The sequence below is a fragment of the Chiroxiphia lanceolata genome, chromosome 2 (assembly GCF_009829145.1).
Source record: "Chiroxiphia lanceolata isolate bChiLan1 chromosome 2, bChiLan1.pri, whole genome shotgun sequence".
Classification (NCBI taxonomy): domain Eukaryota; kingdom Metazoa; phylum Chordata; class Aves; order Passeriformes; family Pipridae; genus Chiroxiphia; species Chiroxiphia lanceolata.
In genome coordinates, this window is record NC_045638.1 from 117,638,758 (window position 1) to 117,653,030 (window position 14,273).

The 14,273-nt window shown below is 59.4% G+C and overlaps 1 protein-coding gene across 1 annotated transcript; it reads left to right on the forward strand.

Annotated features, from left to right (window-relative positions):
* The first annotated feature begins 1,858 nt into the window (after positions 1–1,858).
* On the forward strand, positions 1,859–9,924 carry LOC116782693 (maestro heat-like repeat-containing protein family member 9). Its single transcript, XM_032679540.1, has 10 exons — positions 1,859–1,897; positions 2,012–2,329; positions 2,677–2,824; positions 4,291–4,400; positions 7,951–8,099; positions 8,527–8,674; positions 8,920–9,107; positions 9,196–9,333; positions 9,598–9,713; positions 9,806–9,924. The coding sequence occupies exons 2-10, from the start codon at positions 2,057–2,059 to the stop codon at positions 9,820–9,822; spliced, it is 1,287 nt and encodes a 428-aa protein (XP_032535431.1). The 5' UTR covers positions 1,859–1,897; positions 2,012–2,056; the 3' UTR covers positions 9,823–9,924.
* Positions 9,925–14,273: the final 4,349 nt, after the last annotated feature.

Sequence of the window (14,273 nt, forward strand, 5' to 3'; positions counted from 1 at the left end):
CACACTTTTTTTTTTGGTGGAAAGAGCTGTAATTCCCTTTTTATTCAGCCCTGCACTGCAATGGCCGATCCAAGCATCCTGAAATTTGAATCCAGATGAAGATTCCTGCCAGACAAAAGCTGCCAGCACAGAAAGCTCTTGCTGCCCAACAAGTGCCCAGGCTGCCCCAAAAACTGCACCTCTAAACCAAAGCTTCCAGACTTTTTTTTCCTGGTGGAAAGAGCTGTAATTCCCTTTTTTTCCAGTCCTGCAATGCAATGCCGATCCCAGCATTCCCAAAATTTAATCCGATGAGATGAGGATTCATGCCAGACAAAAGTGCCAGAACAGAAAGCTCTTGTGCCCAACAAGTGCCCCGGCTGCCCCACAAACTGCACCTGAGCAAAGGGATCCAGGACTTTCTTTCCTGGGGGAAAGGGCTGGTAATTCCCTTTTTCGCCTTGCCCTCATAGGCAAACTAGATCCAAGCGAGAAATCCAACTGAAGATTCCTGCCAGACAAAAGGTGCCACCACAGAAAGCTCTTGCTGCCCAACAAGTGCCCAGGCTGTGTCAGGGGGGTGCCGGCCAAAGTGCCTTGAGGAGAAGGGAGGGACCATGGCAGCAGGATTGGGGCTGACATGGCAGGGCTGGGAAACAGAGGGGCCAGGGGGTCCTGGAACTCTCCATTCCTCTGGCCGACCACGTGGGACGGCAAGAAACAAAGCAGAAGCATGGCTTTAGTCAAACGTGGGAGACAGGTTAAAAGAGGAAGGTCTAAGGGAATGCATGTGGTCAGTGTCCATGAAAGCCAGCTTTTGGGCTCTTAAAGGAGAGTTTAAAATTTAGCTATAGCAAAATTTATGTGTGTTGCTGGAAGTCACCTGGTAGTACTGTTACACAGAATCTCAAAAGTTGATTTTCAACACATCTAAAGGGTGATGGACTCTAAAGGCACAATGGACCTTACAATTAGCTTGTGCTATGAAGTTACATTGTAACCTATTCTAGCTGGTTTCACATCCTAATATGATTCCTTTCTCACGCCTCTATGCTCCATTCATCATCCAATTCAAAAGTATCCCCCTTACACAGGGCCCTTTGTGACACGGTGGGCATGGCCAGTGCCATGGTACAGGGCAGGGTGTCACAGGGCCCTTTGTGACACGTGAGGACATAGTACTGGTGGTGAGGTGGCCACGCCTCAGTGCTCCTCGGAGCGTGCGACGGGACAGACGGGACAGAGCGGTGCTGTGCGGAGACCCCGTGCAGCCAACTCGTTCCTTCCTGATCCGTAGCGGTTTAGTGGTTTTTCTGTCGTGCAAGTGTGCTCGAGGCCGGACCGCGGGACTTGGTGACACGGAGCTTTTGTGAGGTGTCTCCAATCCCTGCGGCAGGTGCCCTCGAGGCCATTCTCTGGGGCTTCGTGCCCCGGAGCTTTTCCCTGGCGTCTCCTGTCCCTGCAGCTGGTGCCCTCAAGGCCCGACTGTAAGATGGCAGAGAGACGCTTCAGGCTGTGCAGGTTCCTCAGGGGGAACAAAAAGAAGGAAGACCCTGGGACTGCCCCAGCACAACACCCTGAGGAGGTGGAGCAGTCCCAGCCCCTGCAGGAGGGTGAGTGGCACAGCTGGGCCACAGGGCTGGTGGCTGCAGCCAGATGGGCCTCTTCCCATTCCATCCCCTGTGGACATGGCCAGGGACAGGAGAGGGGGGAAGAGGGCCCAGGGCTGATCCCCCGGCAGCCCCATGCACTGGGCATCTCGGGGCTGGCCCTGCCTGTGGAGCACAGGGCTGGGCCGTGTTCTCTGGCCTCTCCCGCAGCCTCTCAGCTCTGAGCGTGCTCACCTTTGCCAGATCCAGGACGGGACCGGACGCAACAGCAGGACCGTGCCCGTGGCTGCTTTCGCAGGGCAGCACAGGTACCTGCAGCCATCACCTCCTGGGCTGGGCCTGCTGTCCCTGCTCAGCCCGGCACCGCTGTCAGAGCTCTCCAGGGCTCATCCCTCTCTTCCCTGCCCTTCGTTCTGCTGCAGGCTTGTCTGACATCCCTAGCCATTCGGCGTAGAAAGACCAGGATCATGCCAGCTGAGGTCATAGCACAGCCTGACCCCACGCCGAGTGAGCTCAAGCCAGACCCTGATGTCGGCACCGTGTCAGCTGATGGCACAGGAAACTGTGACAGCGCGGTGACCAATGACGGGACCAACTCCAACACCGCACTGCCTGAGCTCACCGCAGAGGCTGACGGTGCAACAACTGAGGGCGTCGCAGACACTGAGAGCACACCCGTGCAGTGCCTGTCCGATGCTCCCAGTTGGGACGTTCTTGGGGACGGAGTTGTCTCTGTTCAAGTAAGCAGCCTGTGGGCAGGGACTGTGTGGCCCCTCAAGCTGCGTCTGCTGGGCCCCCTCAGCCTTTGAGGCCTGCATGGTGTGGTGGGAAGGGAAGCACTTCTCAGTGGACAGAGGGCAAGTTGCTCCTTCTGGCTGCCCTCCACGTGCGTCCTCCAGGCCAGAGAATGGGACTTGGGAACTCTCCGGCCCATCAAGTTCCATGGCCTGGCCTCGAGGGCACCTGCCACAGGGACTGAGATGCCTTGGAAAAGCTCCAGTTCACCAAGTCTTCTGTTGCAGGAGCCTTCAAGGCACTTCTGCAGGACTTGGTGACCCAGAGCTGTTCCGTGCAATCTCTCCTGCAGGAAGCCATGGAGCCACACAGAGGCATGGAGCAGAGACCTCCCAGCGTGCCCAAGCAGGCCTGGGTGAAGGAGGAGGAGGAGGAAAGCCCTGGGCCTGCCCCAGCACAGCAGCCTGCAGAGGTGGAGCAGTCCCAGCCCCTGCAGGAGGGTGAGTGGCACAGCTGGGCCACAGGGCTGGTGGCTGCAGCCAGATGGGCCTCTTCCCATCCCATTCCATCAGGACATGGCCAGGGAAAGGGAGGGGGAAGAGGGCCCGGGACTGATCCTCGGCAGTTCCGTGCACTGAGCATCTCGGGGCTGGCCCTGCCTGTGGAGCACAGGGCTGGGCTGTGTTCTCTGGCCTCTCCTGCAGCCCCTCAGCTCTGACCACTCTCTCTCTTTGCCAGATCCAGGACGGGACGGGACACAAGAGCAGGACCGTGCCCGTGGCTGCTTCCGCAGGGCAGCACAGGTACCTGCAGCCCTCACCTCCTGGGCTGGGCCTGCTGTCACTGCTCAGCCCGGCCCTGCTGTTGAACTTTTCCAGGGCACATCCCTCTCTTCCCTGCTCTCCATTCTCCTGCAGGCCTTTCTGACGTTCTTGGGTATTAGGCGTAGAAAGACCAGGACCTCAAAAACCCAGGTCATGGCACAGCCTGACCCCACGCCAAGTGAGCTCAAGCCAGACCCTGATGTTGGCACTGTGTCAGCTGATGACAGAGGAAGCTGTGACAGTGCGGTGACCAACGATGGGAGAAACTCCAACATGGCGCTGCCTGAGCTCACCGCAGAGGCTAATGGTGCAACAACTGAGGGCGTCGCAGACACTGAGAGCACACCCGTGCAGTGCCTGTCCGATGCTTCCAGCTGCGACATTCTTGGGGACGCAGTTGTCTCTGTTCAAGTAAGCAGCCTGTGGGCAGGGACTGTGTGGCCCCTCAAGCTGCGTCTGCTGGGCCCCCTCAGCCTTTGAGGCCTGCACACTGTGGTGGGAAGGGAAGCACTTCTCAGTGGACAGTGGGCAAATTGCTCCCTCTGGCCACTCTCCCACGTGCCCCCTCCAGGCCAGAGAGTGGGACTTGTGAAATGGAGCTTTTCCAAGGCATCTCAGTCCCTGTGGCAGGTGCCCTCGCGGCCAGACCATGGGACTTGATGGGCCGGAAAGTTCCCAAGTCTTCTGTTGCAGGAGCCTTCAGGGCACTTCTGCAGGACTTGGTGACCCAGAGCTGTTCTGTGCCATCCCTCCTGCAGGAAGCCATGGAGTCAGAGAGCGGCACGGAGCAGAGACCTCCCAGCATTCCCCAGGTGTCCTGGGTGAAGGAGGAGGAAGGCGGCCCTGGAGTTGCCCCAGCACAACATCCTGAGGAGGTGGAGCAGTCCCAGCCCCTGCAGGAGGGTGAGTGGCACAGCTGGGCCACAGGACTGGTGGCTGCAGCCAGATGGGCCTCTTGCCATCCCATTCTGTGTGGACATGGCCAGGGACAGGGAGGGGGAAGAGGGCCCGGGGCTGATGCCCCGGCAGTTCCATGCACTGGACATTCCGGGGCTGGCCCTGCCTGTGGAGCACAGGGCTGGGCTGTGTTCTCTGGCCTCTCCTGCAGCCCCTCAGCTCTGACCACTCTCGCTCTTTGCCAGATCCAGGCCGGGACAGCGGTGCGGACACCAACAGCAGGCCCACTCAGAGCGGGAATGATGCTCCCCCTCAGGATGTTTCTGAGGAGAATGGTGTCTCTGATGCAAAGCAAGTAAGCAGCCTGTGGCCAGGGCTCAAGCCCCCAGGGATGGTGTGGCCCATCTAGCCAGCTCCCCTGGACCCTCTCAGCCTTTGAGGCCAGCCCAGTGTGGTGGGAAGAGAAGCACTTCTCGGGGGAAACTGGGCAAATTGCTCCCTCTGGCCACTCTCCCACATGCCCCCTCCAGGCCAGAGAATGGGACTTGGTGAACTGGAGCTTTTCCAAGGCATCTCGGTTCCTGTGGCAGGTGCCCTTGAGGCCAGACTATGCGACTTGATGGATTGGAGAGTTCCCAAGTCTTCTGTTGCAGGAGCCTTCAAGGCACTTCTGCAGGACTTGGTGACCCAGAGCTATTCTGTGCCATCTCTCCTGCAGGAAGCCATGGAACCAGAGAGCAGCATGGAGCAGAGACCTCCCAGCATTCCCCAGGTGTCCTGGGTGAAGGAGGAGGAGGAAGAAGGCTCTGGTTTTTCCCCAGCACAGCAGCCTGCAGAGGGTGAGTGGCACAGCTGGGCCACAGGGCTGGTGGCTGGTGGCTGCTGTCGGCTTGACCTCTTCTCATCCCACCCCCTGAGGAGGGGGGATAAGGACCCGGGGCTGATCCCCTGGAAGCTTCATGCCTTGGGCATTCCGGGGCTGGCCCTGCCTGTGGAGCACAGGACTGGACTGTGTTCTCTGGCCTCTCCTGCAGCCCCTCAGCTCTGACCACTCTCGCTCTTTGCCAGATCCAGACTGGGACAGCGATGCAGAAACCGACAGCAGGCCCGCTCAGACCGGGAATGATGCTCCTCCTCCAGATGATTCTGAGAGCGGTGTCTCTGATCCAAAGCAAGTAAGCAGCCTGTGGCCAGGGCTCAAGCCCCCAGGGATGGTGTGGCCCCTCTAGCCAGCTCTCCTGGGCCCTCTCAGCCTTTGAGGCCAGCCCAGTGTGGTGGGAAGGGAAGCACTTCTTGGGGGAAACTGGGCAAATTGCTCCCTCTGGCCACTCTCCCACGTGCCCCCTCCAGGCCAGAGAATGGGACTTGTGAACTGGAGCTTTTCCAAGGCATCTCAGTCCCTGTGGCAGGTGCCCTCGAGGCCAGACCATGGGACTTGATGGGCCGGAGAGTTCCCAAGTCTTCTGTTGCAGGACTTCTGCAGGACTTGGTGACCCAGAGCTTTTCCATGCCATCTCTCCTGCAGGAAGCCACGGAACCAGAGAGCGGCATGGATCAGAGACCTCCCAGCATTCCCCAGGTGTCCTGGGTGAAGGAGGAGGAGGAGGAAGAAGGCCCTGGAGTTGCCCCAGCAAAGCAGCCTGCAGAGGTGGAGCAGTCTCAGCCCCTGCAGGATGGTGAGTGGCACAACTGGGCCACAGAGCTGATGGCTGCAGCCAGATGGGGCTCGTCCCATCCAATTCCGTCTGGACATGGCCAGGGAAAGGGAGGGGAAAAGGGCCTGAGGCTGATCCCCCAGCAGTTCCATGAACTGAGCATCCCAGGGCTGGCCCTGCCTGTGCAGCACAGGACTGGACTGTGTTCTCTGGCCTCTCCTGCAGCCCCTCAGCTCTGACCACTCTCTCTCTTTTCCAGATCCAGGCTGGGACAACGGTGCAGACACCGACAGCAGGCCCGCTCAGAGCGTGAGTGATGCTCCTCCTCCAGATGTTTCTGAGGAGAACAGTGTCTCTGATGCAAAGCAAGTAAGCAGCCTGTGGCCAGGGCTCAAGCCCCCAGGGATGGTGTGGCCCCTCTAGCCAGCTCCCCTGGGCCCTCTCAGCCTTTGAGGCCAGCCCAGTGTGGTGGGAAGGGAAGCACTTCTCGGAGGACAGTGGGCAAATTGCTCCCTCTGGCCACTCTCCCACGTGCCCCCTCCAGGCCAGAGAGTGGGACTTTGTGAACTGGAGCTTTTCCAAGGCACCTCAGTTCCTGTGGCAGTTGCCCTCGCGGCCAGACCATGGGACTTGATGGACCGGAGAGTTCCCAAGTCTTCTGTTGCAGGAGCCTTCAGGGCACTTCTGCAGGACTTGGTGACCCAGAGCTATTCTGTGCCATCTCTCCTGCAGGAAGCCATGGAACCAGAGACCGGCATGGAGCAGAGACCTCCCAGCATTCCCCAGGTGTCCTGGGTGAAGGAGGAGGAGGAGGAAGAAGGCCCTGGTTTTTCCCCAGCACAGCAGCCTGCAGAGGCGGAGCAGTCCCAGCCCTTGCAGGAGAGTGAGTGGCACAGCTGGGCCACAGGGCTGGTGGCTGGTGGTTGCTGTCGGCTTGGCCTTTTCCCATCCCACCCCCTGAGGAGGGCGCATAGGGCCCGGGGCTGATCCCCTGGCACTTTCATGCATTGGGCATTCCGGGGCTGCCCCTGCCTGTGGAGCACAGGGCTGGGCTGTGTTCTCTGGCCTCTCCTGCAGCCCCTCAGCTCTGACCACTCTCTCTCTTTTCCAGATCCAGGCTGGGACAGCGATGCAGAAACCGACAGCAGGCCCACTCAGAGCGTGAATGATGCTCCTCCTCCAGATGTTTCTGAGGAGAACGGTGTCTCTGATCCAAAGCAAGTAAGCATCCTGTGGCCAGGGCTCAAGCCCCCAGGGATGGTGTGGTCCCTCTAGCCAGTTCTCCTGGGCCCTCTCAGCCTTTGAGGCCAGCCCAGTGTGGTGGGAAGGGAAGCACTTCTCGGAGGACAGTGGGCAAATTGCTCCCTCTGGCCACTCTCCCACGTGCCCCCTCCAGGCCAGAGAGTGGGACTTTGTGAACTGGAGCTTTTCCAAGGCATCTCAGTCCCTGTGGCAGGTGCCCTTGAGGCCAGACCATGGGACTTGATGGGCCGGAGAGTTCCCAAGTCTTCTGTTGCAGGAGCCTTCAGGGCACTTCTGCAGGACTTGGTGACCCAGAGCTGTTCTGTGCCATCTCTCCTGCAGGAAGCCATGGAGTCAGAGAGCGGCATGGAGCAGAGACCCTCCAGTATGCCCCAGGTGTCCTGGGTGAAGGAGGAGGAGGAGGAAGAAGGCCCTGGAGTTGCCCCAGCACAACACCCTGAGGAAGTGGAGCAGTCTCTGCCCCTGCAGGAGGGTGAGTTGCACAGCTGGGCCACAGGGTTGGTGGCTGCAGCCAGATGGGCCTCTTGCCATCCTATTCTGTGTGGACATGGCCAGGGAAAGGGAGGGGGAAGAGGGTCCGGGGCTGATCCCCTGGCAGCTCCATGCTCAGGGCATCCTGGGGCTGGCCCTGCCTGTGGAGCACAGGGCTGGGCTGTGTTCTCTGGCCTCTCCTGCAGCCCCTCAGCTCTGACCACTCTCGCTCTTTGCCAGATCCAGGCCAGGACAGCGGTGCGGACACCAACAGCAGGCCCACTCAGAGCAGGAATGATGCTCCTCCTCCAGATGTTCCTGAGGAGAACGGTGTCTCTGATCTAAAGCAAGTAAGCAGCCTGTGGCCAGGGCTCAAGCCCCTGAAAATGGTGTGGCCCCTCTAGCCAGTTCTCCTGGGCCCTCTCAGCCTTTGAGGCCAGCCCAGTGTGGTGGGAAGGGAAGTACTTGTCAGGGAAGCTGGGCAAGTTGGCAGCTCTTCTCCCATGCTGCCTCCAGGTTCCAGCCTTCGTCAGGAACGTGCACCAGAGACTGACAGGCAGTGCGACTCCAGAAGAAAAGCTGCTGTTGGACTTTCTGAGGGTGACTGATGAACACCCTGCTGATGCTGTGGTGACCCTCCTGCACTGTGCCCCATCATGTGACAGGTACAGGACCCCCTGCCTTCAGGGCTCGCCAGCCTTTAGAGTCCATCACCCTTTAGATGTGTTGAAAATCAACTTTTGAGATTCTGTGTAACAGTACTACCAGGTGACTTCCAGCAACACACATAAATTTTGCTATAGCTAAATTTTAAACTCTCCTTTAAGAGCCCAAAAGCTGGTTTTCATGGACACTGACCACCTGAATTCCCTTAGACCTTCCTCTTTTAACCTGTCTCCCACGTTTAACTAAAGCCGTACTTCTGCTTTGTTTCTTGCCGTCCCATGTGGTCGGCCAGAGAGTTCCAGGACCCCCCGCCCCCTCTGTTTCCCAGCCCTGCCATGTCAGCCCCAATCCTGCTGCCATGGTCCCTCCCTTCTCCTCAAGGCACTTTGGCCAGCACCCCCCTGACACAGAACTCTGGTCCCACAGAGCTGCTGCCATCATGTGGAGAACCATCACCTCATCGGGAAGGACAGTGGTGAAGGTGCTGCCACAGCTGCTCTGTGTGATGGAGGACTGGCCACTGCACAGCATGTCCGCCTCTGACGGGGACAAAACGGATGTCTTTGCACTGGCTGTGAGTTTCTGGAAAGGGCTTTCGCTCCCCCCCAGGTCACCTCTGCAGTGGCTCTCCATCCTCCCTCAGCACTGCATCTCCCTGCCTCAGGCACTGGGCTGGAAATGGAGGTTAGGGGCAGGTTCAGGGGCACCAGGCCAGGTGCTCCCGCTGCATCCTCCCTGGCATCTCCCTGCCACGCTCGGGCCCTGCCACATGGATGTCTGGGCACTGAGAGCTGTGTCTGGGTGGTTTGTCTTTTGCAGGCAACCAGGGTGATCTGGGAGATTCTGCAAATGTTCCGGTTCCCAGAGTCATGGATAGAGTATTCCCCCCATCTCCTCGTGGCTCTGCTCTTCCAAATTCTCGTCAGCACAGAGCAGACGCCAGAGGAGGTCAACACCTTCTGGAGGGGATGCCGGCAGCAACACAACCTTCCCACCGAGCCCAACAGGTGCTCCATCCCAGTCCTCCTCTGCCTTCTGTGCCCTCGGGGCTGGCTCAGGCTTCCCAGCTTGACCCGGGCTTTGCTCTGCACACAGGTTTGCGTTGCTGACCCTGAAGGCCCTGCTTTGCCATCTGGAGTGTGAGGAAGTTGTGGTTTCAATGGAACGCAAGTGCGGCTGGGACACGCTCCTCAGCGCTGACACCCACCACTACGCGGTGGGTCTGCTGGCCAGGTGAGACCCCCTTGTCCCCACTGCCCCTGTCATTTCTGCTTGTGCATGGGGCACTCCACACGGTGCCTGTGGTCGTGGGCCAGAGGGCCTTTCACTGAGGGATGGGCAAGCAGAGTAGAAAAGGCTGAGAGAGGCGGGTGCACGGGAGGAGCTGCCTCCCAGAGTGCTTTTGTCCTGGGGAAAGACCAGGCCTATGCAAGTCCATCCCAGGAGAGGTTTGCCTACCGGGCTCACGGTCAATGGGTGCCTTTTTCCCCCTGGCAGGGAGATGAGCCGTGTCTCCGGCCCCTTGTGTTCCCGGATCACACTCCACCTGCTGGAGCTGCTGAGCAGGGAGGAGCCCCACTTGGAGCTCCTCACCCTGGCATTCCTTGTGGAGGTGAGCCTGATGGCGAGCGCTGCCTGGCCGAGCTGCTTCCACCTCTGCCGGCCGGGCACCCCGTCACTGCTCCGTGCCTTTCAGGTCTTGGACTGCCTGGACATGAGTGACTGGGGAGAGAGCATTCTGCAGAGCCTTTCAAGGCACCTCCGGAGTGGGTGCCCAGAGAGGCGGCGCCTGGCGCTCCGAGGCCTCCTGGTGCTGAGCCAGGATCCTGTGATGGTGAGAAGGGGCAGTTGGCTGAAGCCGTGCTGGAATCCTGGGGCTGGGGAACGCAGTCGCTTGGGCTTGGCTGGGCTTTGGGAGCTGTGGCAGCTGCTCCCAGCTCTGCTGCCTCCCCGCTCAGCTGCCCGAGTCCCTCGGCACAGGCCTTTGGCCTCTGGGCCCCGCGGCAGCATGTGGGGCTGCCCTGCCGGAGCGGGGTTGGGGGTGCAGCTCTTCATGGCTTCCCAGCACAGCATTGTGTTCCACACAGGTTGACGGTGTGCGGAGCCTGACAGAAAAGCTCCTGGAGCTACTGTGGGATGCAGACGGAGAGCTGGTCAGGATGGCCCTCTCTGTATTCCTCAATGAAGTCCAGGCCAGAGGCATCCCAATCTCCACCCCCACTGCCCTGGAGCTGGTTGAGGTGCTCCAGACACTCTTTGGCTACGTAAGGCTCTGTGCCCCCCCACCAGGCGCTGGGTGCTGCCAGGAAACTGTAGCCTGTGGATTTGCAGGCCTGTGGCCCAGTGGGCCTGGAGCAGCTGGTGCTGAGGTCTTTTCCTTTCCGTCAGGACAACGTCCACGTGCAGCTGCTCTCCATTGACCTCTTCCGAAAGGTGTTGAAGTTGGTAGTGGAGGAGGGAAAACAACCCCTGCAGACGCACGTGATCCAGAGCCTGCTGCCACTCTTCTTCCTCTCGCATGATGAGAACGAGCATCTGGCAGACGTGAGGACTTTCTGGACTCTGGTGTCCCCATGGGAGGGGGCCGGGCTGCCTCCTGCCCTGGCACCTCCTGGGCTCCAGCCTCCTCCTGGTCTTGGTCCAGGGACACGGGTCCTGTGCCCTGGGCTGTGGTGCCATGTCCTGCTCCCTGTTGCTCTGCAGGCCTCTTGGGAAGTGCTGATTCGTGCACTCAGATTCCTGAAGAGAAGGGATCTCAAGAACATGCTGGAGGCGGACAAGCCGTGGTGGTTCTGCGACTGCCTGGTAAGGACGGCCATGAAGGCCCAGCCCCCGGCTTGAGCAGCCCCCAGTCCCCGACGGCCAGCGTGTGGGGCTGGCACTGTGCCCTGCCCACTGCTGCAGCCGCCCGTGGGACAGCAGCCTGTGCCCCACCCGCTGCTGCCTTGCCTGGGGCGTGCGGGCTCCTCTGCAGGCTGCTCTGCCCCCGAGCCAGGCTGCCATGGAGCCCCGGCCCAGCTGGGCTGTGGGGCAGGGCGGCCCCGCGGCTGCCGGGGAGCAGCCAGCCCTCTGCTCCCTCCAAAGCCGGCCCCAGCGGCTGCTGCCCGGGCCTCAGGGCTGTGCGGGCAGGAGAGGCCAGTGCTGGGTGCAGGCAGCACCCGGCCAAGGGGCAGAGCCCCAGCCAACCCTTCCCTCCGTGCCCTGCCGCTCTCTGCAGGTGGAAAGCGAGAAGAAACGAGTGGTGGAGTTCATGTGGCAGGCCCTGCCGTATCTGGAGAGCCCACAGGAGCCCCTGCAAGAGTTGGCCCTCAGGTTCATTGGTGAGCCACAAGGTCCCTCCCCCCACACTGCAGCTCGGCCCCAGCCCCGGCTGCTGCAGCGGCAGCAGGATGTGCTGGGGAGCCCCGAGTGCCCTGGCGGCTGCTGCCGCCCTGTGCCAGCCCAGCCCTGGGAGTCCTGAGGCGGGAAGGCCCCGGGCTCAGCCCTGCCGGGGCAGGAGGGCGTGTGGCCAGGCCGGCACCGCCTCTGGGGGGGAGCTGTGCCGCTGGGGCCCTGACAGCATCTGTGTTCCCAGGGATCGCCGGCAAGTACCTGAGAAAGGGGCAGGAGGAGGACGAGCTCATCATAGAGGTCATCATTGACAGTGAGTGTGGGCATGGGCTGTCAGCAGGGGCTGGCGGCAGGAGCACAGAGCCTGGGCAGGGAGTTGCAATCCTGCCCCAACTGTGCAGGGCTCTGCTCCCTGTACGGACAGAGCAGAGAGAGATTTGGGGAGTACAGAGGGATCGGTGGCCAGCACCTTCTGGCTAATCCCGTTGGGCCCTGCTCCCTCCTGGCAGCGGCAAGAGCTGGGTGGGATGGCTCTGCCAGGAGGGGCTCCTCGCGTCCCTGCAGATGCTGGCTCTGATCTTGGCTCCGTTCTTTTCTCTTCCAGCCCTTCAAGGCATGACTGCTGACAGCCCTACCATCTCAAAGCGGGCAGCTGAAACCTTGAAAATCATCAGGGATATCCAGAAATCAAAACCGAAACCTAAACCTAAACCGACACCGAAACCTAAATCCACCAGATTCCGGTAGCCTCCATTCCTCTCCGTTCCAGCCCTGAGAGGAATGACTGATGACCTCAGACTCGCCATTGCAGGCCTGGCCATTCCAAACTGTACATGCTAAGAGCTGTACAAACAGCTCCCTGCTCCAGACTCCAGCAGCTCCAAGACTGGCTCTGAGGAGGAAAAGGCCTCTTTTCTTCATGGACGGCCTTTTACCCCACCAGGGTGGGAATATCAAATACATCTATACATCTTAGGAAACACAGAGGCCCAGGAAGTTTTTTTACAGTCTGGTGTCCACACAGGGGAAGAGGGGAAAAAGGGCCCTTGTGCTCAGCAACACTTGCCCAAAGGTGCAGTGGGGAAGGGAAAGTGCCCCAAAGACCCTTGGTCTTGGGGGGGTTCTGCTGGAGCCTCAACACTTCCAGCAGAGCACATGGCCAGAGCCTGCAGCTGTGGGGATCCCTGAGAACCTGATCCTCGGAGGTGGCCACAAACCCTGTGCCAGCCGGGAAGCAGCATCTGTGGCCTGCCCGTGTGTTGCTGTTGGGATTGCTGAGGGCTGGGAGGTGCCTCTGGAGGTGGCTCCTGAGGAGCTCCTTCAGGGCTGTGCCGCTGCTGGGCAGGTTGGTGGGGCTGGGGGAGAGCCTGAGGGGAAAGGGCTGTTGTTCTCTTTTTTCAGCCCTGTGCTCTTCTTTCCAGTGCCACGGCTCGAGGGGGTAGAGGAATGGGACAGGGCACTGCAGAGAGGGTCAGGACACAGTTGAGGGTGGTGAAGCAATGCCAAATTTATTCAGGAATACAGGGACTTAAATAGGGTAGGATCAGGAGGTGGGCTCAAGCTAGGGGAGGAGACAACTCAGGGAAAACAGGGATTGGATATCAGGGTCAGGATGGGTGGCAACTCTGGGTATCCAGGGGAAAGGGCCAATGAGAGCTCCCTCTGCACTGCACCAAACTGTAGCCATTCGCAGGCAGAGGAGCGGGAAAGCAGGGGAAAGGTGGGAAAACTGTGAGGGGAGAAGACAACAACATGGAGGATCTGATTTTTGAAACAGCAACTAGGGGTACAAACATCATCAGAACAACATAACAATAAACCGGGGACAACTGGGTATAACTGGGGTGAACAGTCCAGGCCAAATGAGTGTCTTTCCAGGTGAACAGTGTTCATTCCGGTAATAAAAGTCTATTCAGGGTTCGTAAATCCTCCTCCACGCCTGGAACCGCTCCCACTCATCTCTATTTTCTCCAGCATTCCAGTCCAACTCGATAAATTCCATACAGACAAAGATTCCTCCCAGACCAGAGCTGCCAGGATAGAAAGCTCTTGCTGCACATGGAGTGCCCAGGCTGGCCCACCAAGTGCACCTGAATGCCAAAGGTTCCAGGCTTTCTTTCCTGGGGGTGAGGGCTGTTGTTTGATTTTTCAGTCCCACACTCAAACTACCAGCCCGACTCCTAAAATTGCATACGGACAAAGAGTCCTCCCAGGAAAAAGGTGCCACCACACAAAACTCTTGCTTCTTCAGCCCTGCGCTGCAATTGCTGATCCCACCTCCCCAGAACTGAATCCAAAGGAAGATTCCTGCCAGACAGAAGGTGCCAGCACAGAAAGCTCTTGCTGCCCAACAAGTGCCCAGGCTGCATCTACAAGGGAATGACGGACCTTCCACCCAGGAAAGAAAGCCCTTACCCTACATCTCTCATGTGCAGTTGGCGGGCCAATTTTGGTATTCCGTGGGCATAAAGAGCTTTCTGTCCTGGCACCTTTTGTCCTGGAGGAATCTTCCTTGTGGGGGTGTCCCTGCCCAAAGGGAAGAACCCTTTTGCAATGATTACATTCACAGCTGGAAATGCCAACAGTTTGTTCCACCAAAGCAAGCTGTGCAGCCCTCCAGCGCCTGTGTAGGATATGCCTGGGACGTAAATGCAGGCAGGAATGTCTTTTCCTCCACACTTCCACCTGTGGACCAGTTTGCTGGACAGCCTACACAGGGCTTGGCCATGCTGTGCTGCCCTGAGCACTTCTGCTGCTGCAGATCTTGCAGGAAATTTAGAATAGGGAACTGGTTTGGGTCAAGAAGTATGTGGGAATTTTTTCTGTTGGAGGTTGAGGATTCA

Bases quoted from the DNA above. Each gene is read 5' to 3' on its own strand.
- LOC116782693 (XM_032679540.1), top strand. From the start codon at position 2,057: ATGCCAGCTGAGGTCATAGCACAGCCTGACCCCACGCCGAGTGAGCTC. The intron at 2,825-4,290 runs GTGAGTGGCACA...GCTCTTTGCCAG, and splicing joins GTCCCAGCCCCTGCAGGAGG to ATCCAGGCCGGGACAGCGGT. The intron at 8,100-8,526 runs GTACAGGACCCC...CTGGTCCCACAG, and splicing joins TGTGCCCCATCATGTGACAG to AGCTGCTGCCATCATGTGGA.